This window comes from Octodon degus, unplaced genomic scaffold (assembly GCF_000260255.1).
Source record: "Octodon degus isolate 3935 unplaced genomic scaffold, OctDeg1.0 scaffold00219, whole genome shotgun sequence".
Taxonomy (NCBI): Eukaryota; Metazoa; Chordata; class Mammalia; order Rodentia; family Octodontidae; genus Octodon; species Octodon degus.
This window is the reverse complement of record NW_004524795.1, coordinates 2,674,971-2,680,782: the sequence shown is the minus strand read 5'-3', so window position 1 is coordinate 2,680,782 and position 5,812 is coordinate 2,674,971. Positions and strand designations below refer to the sequence as shown.

The window sequence follows — 5,812 nt, the reverse complement described above, 5'->3', positions numbered from 1 at the left end:
TGTGTATTCAAAGTGGTTGGGATAGATATATAGTTACATTCTGTTAATGAACAGAAGGATTTGTTCTAATGGTGTTTGTAAATAGGATATCAAGTCTGCATCTTGTTCAGCAATTAACCACTAGGAAGAATGTGTGCAATGTGTTAATTATTGAAACTTTCTACCAATTTGATTTGAAACCGTCTCATTGCTATTTGTTTCTCAATAAAACTATGGAAAAAAATTAAAAAGTAAAAGAAACCTTAAAAAAAAGAAATAAAATAGGAGAAAAACAAAAAAAAATTGTGGAATCTAAATAAATACATTTTGTCTCTGTACGGCAATACCACATCATATTTTCTGAATTAGAAGCTTATTTTAAAGGTAACAAAAATATTTTGTTAACAAATACCATTTTTATCTAAAATAGCTACATCTTTCAAGACAATAAATAACTGAGAGCATGTCATGCATTCCCTTTACTCTTCTCCTTCCAGTATCTTCATTGTGTGACTTAATCGCATCCGTGGCCTTCTTACATCTGCTTCGGAATTCAGTTCATGTTACCATTACACGTCATGCAGACTCCAGAGAAGTCCACTGCACATTTACAGAAGAATGAGAATAAAACAGCCAAATAACACTTCGGTATGACCACTAAGGTTTTCTTGATCTTGAGAACTCTGCTGGAAAGGTCACAAGGACCCCCTATTCCCTCCCCAGGCATACCGCACTTGGTTTCTAAATCAAATTGACAATGGATCTAAAGTGATTTCTCAGTGCATGAAAATGTTAATATAGCTAGGTAAGTTTTCCCTCTGCAAATGTACTAAGATGTCAAAATTAATTAGATATCATCATTCCTCCCCCAAACACATCTAACCTCACTGTGCCCTAGAATTGATTGAAAAAGTTAATATCTACAATCCATTTTAGCTCAACACCCAGCTCCTGGTAAAAGCATGTTACTATTATTACAAAATCACAATCATCAGTGCAGTTGTTTAGTTCACAGGTATCACCATATATAGTTAGTCAGGGTGAGAATCCTACCAGTCAACTGCTAGTTTCAAAAACCTGCTGAAGATTCTCAGGATCATTGCCTTAACCATCTTGTGCATATAAATGCATGGTTTGCCCCTGTCATGTTTCCTAGCTTTTCTCCTTGACCTTTCTTCATTATTTAACTCTTAAGTTCTCACTTTGCTTTTAATTGTGTTATAACTTTCTAGTTTTAGTTCTTCTTTTGAGTTCTTACACTAGGGAGATTATATGATATTTACACATGTAGGTCTGGTTTATTTCACTTATGAGTATATCTTCAAGTGGCATCCACTTAATGGAATACCCATCTCTGACAAAACTAAACAAAAAAAGGGATACAAATGAAGGACCATTTTGTATCTGCATATACAGACTAGGGTAGATGTACAGCTACTTTCTCTTAATTCAATGAGAAGAAAGATTTGTACTAATAGTGTTTGGAAGGATATCATGCCTGCATCTTGTACTATGAATAACTACTATTAAGACAACAATATGAAATGTATTAGTTATTGTAACTGTCCTACTAACCTGTTTTGAAACTGTCTCATTGCTATTTGTTCCTCAATAAAATTAATGATAATAAAAAATCACAATCATAACCATTTGTGTTACTTACATTGTCTTAATTATCTTTCTGAAGTTGGTATTAGTATTTGTCACAAGTTACATCTGAGGAAAACAAGGCACAGAGAGATTAAGTGCACAAGGCCTGCCCAAGGCCCACCAGCTGCACATGGGAGATTGTGGAGTAAAGCCTAGACCTTCCACCCTTGCTGCCTTCTGTGATCTATACTTATCTCCCAAGATGATTTTTGAAATAAGAGGCTTGGGGAGAGTGACTTATAATTTCTCAGTGAAGTGTTATACTTCCATCAAAATGAAATTATATCAAGGTTCTGGAAGTATTGAAAATACCTGTCATGGGTGTTCAAATGTAAAGAGCCACATGGAAAATTGTAATTACATTGAAAGCAATTACGTAAAATATATATGTCCATGAACAAATTTTGGAATGGTTATAGTGAATAAAAATAGTGACTAGTTAGCTGTAAGGTTATGACTGATTTTATTACACTTTGAAATAATTTCTACTATACTGCTAATACAGAGGAGATGCATATCTTCTAGACAAACCTATGGGACCATTGGGATGCTAAATTCTTTAATATTTTTAATAAAATAGTCTCAGATGTCTCTACCAAAGTCTCCAACTATGTCCTTGCTGGCTTCTAAAGTAAGCTTGCTCTTCTTCAACAGTTGGCATTGGAGATAAATAAATTCTCGTTTATTCAATTCTGCTTAATTACAACTGCTACAACAGAATTGTTCCTCTTATGTTTCATTTTGACTCTGCAACCTTTAATCTACATTATTACACTAAATATGCTGTTGTGGGATGAAAATGAATGTTGTGGTGGAATTTAATTTCTAAACAAGGTCTGGCAAAACCTGTGACATTTTAGAATTAAGCTAATTTGTAAGCAAAGCACTTGCTGTACTTTCCAGAAGTCTGAAAAAAACTGAAAAGAATTAGAATCCATTAGAAGAGGAGCAGATAAAGGCACATTTATTAGGACTAATTGGAGGGTTCCTTCAAACACAGGAAAGGTAACAATGAGAGGAACACACAGGTTAGGTACAACCATTGTTTAGGACACAGTTGAGAGCTGGTGTTCAGTGCGCTGGCCCAAGCAAGAGGTTTTCGGAATGGCTCATTGCCTAGAGGCAACTTGGATTTGCTTGGAAACAGGGTTAACTGAAAGGGTTCAGTTACCATGGATGTCTGAATGCTCTAGGCTGGAGCCCAAGAAGAACAGTCCATCCCATAGAGCAGTAGCTAAAACCTGATGTTTTTTATTTCCTTCACTTTTGTGCATTCTAAAAAGAAAGACCAATTTATTGCTTCACTCTTTTAAACACTGTTTGGTGATTTTTCCTTCTGCCTGACTGTAGGTTTTGGATAAGGTCAGCACTGGGTAGAGGTGCCCCTTTGTGAAGCCCAAGCAGGGAGGTAGAAAAGGGGAAAACCCAGACAGCAAAGGAGCTGGGTAGTTTTCCTTGGACCTGAATCAGAGACTACAGAAAGATTTCCTTTGCAAGTACCTGGGGTAGCTGAGCACGGATATCTTCAGATCCAATGAATATACTTTCCAGGTGAGACCAGGTGCGCTGCACCTCCAGCCAGATGCAGATGACAGCATCAGCAGTGGACAGCTTCTTTTGCCAGCCTGATACTTCCTCCAGGAAGAAGGCAACGTACTTGGACATCATCAAGTTCTGAAGTTGGACTTGATTATCTTCTAGTACCTCAATGAGGTCCTCATCTGACCTCATAAGGGGGACGTGGGTCCTCGGGTGGGGCTCATACTGGAATTCCATACTAGCCCAAGTGCTCTGCAGTTCCCTCAGGACCTTCTCCATCGCCATCTCTTTCACAGCTTTGTCTACAATGCCCCGGACCTCATCCTCAAAGAGGTGCAGCTGGAGCTGCAGGAGGTGGGCCAGGGTGGTGTCTTTGTCTATCGTGAAGCTCACACCCGTGGCGTGCATCAGCTGTTTCCAGTGTCGCTCTCGGATGGCAGGGTTCTGTAGCTCATTGACTGCCCGTAAGGAAGTTAGGGTGTTTATCACAGTTCTTTCTAGGCCCATGAAGGCATCCCAGGTCCTGACCTCCTTGTCGAGGTTACGGATATGTCGGGCAAACCATTTGCATTCCGTGTCCATTGCTTCCACATTGATGTCCCTCCACGCGGTGGCTTCCCAGGCACGGATACTGGAGGTCACCATGCCGATAGTGTCCCACAACGCCTTCAGCTGGCAGGCTTCCTTCCTGCACTTCTTCAGCTGCTTGTAGTCAGGAATGCTGACTTCAAACAAGCCAGCGGACTCAGAAATGGAGGCCATGGTGGATTCCATCTGTTGGATCTCGATGTGCCTCATGTCCAGGATTTGGTGAGGAGTGATGCTATCAAACCTAGAAAACACAATATGTTCTCTTGGTAAGCACAGTACATGGGGTCCCATTCCTACAATCGTCACAGGAAATGCTACTAAGTATTTCCACAAAAAAGCAATGACTTTCACTAAAGCTTCTTATCTTGGAAAGAAACGACATTCAAGACACACTGAGATGGAGAATAAGGAGGAGTGCATTCAATAGGAACATCATGCTTGGATCTTCACACCTGAGAAGGTAAATGAAACACCTCTCTTTTCTTCTAATTTCCAAGTGTGCCCATCCAGGTGTAGAGAGCAGTACCCTCTTATTCAAGCCCCTGTTAGATTCAGCCCTTCATTTAGCTCTTGGCTTCTGGGACTTTACTTGATACAAAATAGCCTTGTCACACTCCTACAGCAACTGGAGAGCCAAAGCCCCTTCAAGAAAGCAGTGGTGGACAATCCTTTAGTGAGGGGTAGCTTAGTTACTTTTCTCATTGCTGAGATCAAATACCCATCACCCAAAATTAGAGGAGGAAAGATCTGTTAGCTCACAGTTTGTAGAAGTTTCAGTCCATAACTTGCTGGCTCCACATCAGGGTGGTGCATGGCAGAAGAGCAACAGTTCATGGTGGGGGAAGACAGCAAAAGCAACAAGCAAGAGCAAGACAAGCTTCTTTCTGCCCCTTATATCAAATCCAGCCTCCTGGGATTAGAGTAGTGTCAATCCAATCAGTGGACTGATTCACCCCCCCTGAATCCCACACTCTTAATCCCAGCATTGCACTACTATCAATCACATGCTTTGGATTCAACCACCTCTGATAAAACCCTATGACTCCATGAGGCTGTGTGGTGTGGGGGCATGTAGACACAAACCATAGCAGGGAGCCACACATAGAAATCTAAGCCTGACCTGCTCTGGCATTGATCTCTCTTGGTCTATGGCTCTCAAGCCTGGCTGCATGTGAGGACTTTTGTTTCTGATGAATATAGTTTTGTCCACACCACTTGAATCAGAATCATTTGGATTAGGATTCAGGATATAGCATTTTTCAATTTCCCTTGATGATTGTTTTCCTCTCCTCTCTTCTCCTTTTCCCTCCTCTCCTCTCCTCTTCCCTTGCCTCCCCTCCTCTCTCCTGCCTCCCCTCCCCTCCTCTCTTCTCTCCTTTCCTTTTTTCTCCCCCTTTCCCTTCCACCCAATGGTTCTTCTTTGTCATTGTCTCAAGAAGCATCTTCATCGGGGTGTGTAAACAACTTCCTAGGTGGGGATAAGGAGGCAACCAATTTGCATATCTTATTACTTTTCTCTTTTGGTATTGGGAATCAGATTCAGGACCTTGCAATTGCCAGGCAGGTGCTGTGCCATTATTACTTATTTTTTGAAAATTGTTTTTGAGGTAATAAATCTTTGGGTTGGGGAGATATCTCAGCGGCATAAGTGCCTGGCTGGTGAGAGCAAGGTCCCAAGTTCGATACCTTGTACGGCAAAAAAAAAACCCAACCAACTGACCCAGCAAACAATCCCCCCCAAAGAAACCCAACCAGAGAGACAAGAAAGAAGAAACAAAAACAAAAAGCCAACTTTTAAGTCAGGGGACATGTATTATATCGAAATCCTAGCACCTGCATCACTTTTCTCTAACTCCACTATTGAGAACACAGCCTCATTTCCTCCAGGAAACCCTAAATTATGTGAATGCACCAGGTTGACTAAAAGAACAAGAGCGAGCTGAACCAATGACATGTGCTAGGACACTGATATGTCCCTGGGAGATTTAATGATCAATGCTGATCTTCAGCTTTTGAGGAGACTGTGGATACTGGGCAAGTGGGGCCCGAGCCC

General features: G+C 41.0%; 1 protein-coding gene across 1 annotated transcript in view; it reads right to left on the bottom strand.

Annotated features, from left to right (window-relative positions):
* The window catches only part of Dnah9 (dynein axonemal heavy chain 9), a 433,197-nt gene that overhangs the window by 336,780 nt on the left and 90,605 nt on the right, over nt 1-5,812 (bottom strand). The window contains exon 20 of the mRNA XM_023705424.1: nt 3,107-4,000. Coding sequence (XP_023561192.1) covers nt 3,107-4,000 — 894 coding nt within the window. The remainder of the gene's footprint in view (nt 1-3,106; nt 4,001-5,812) is intronic.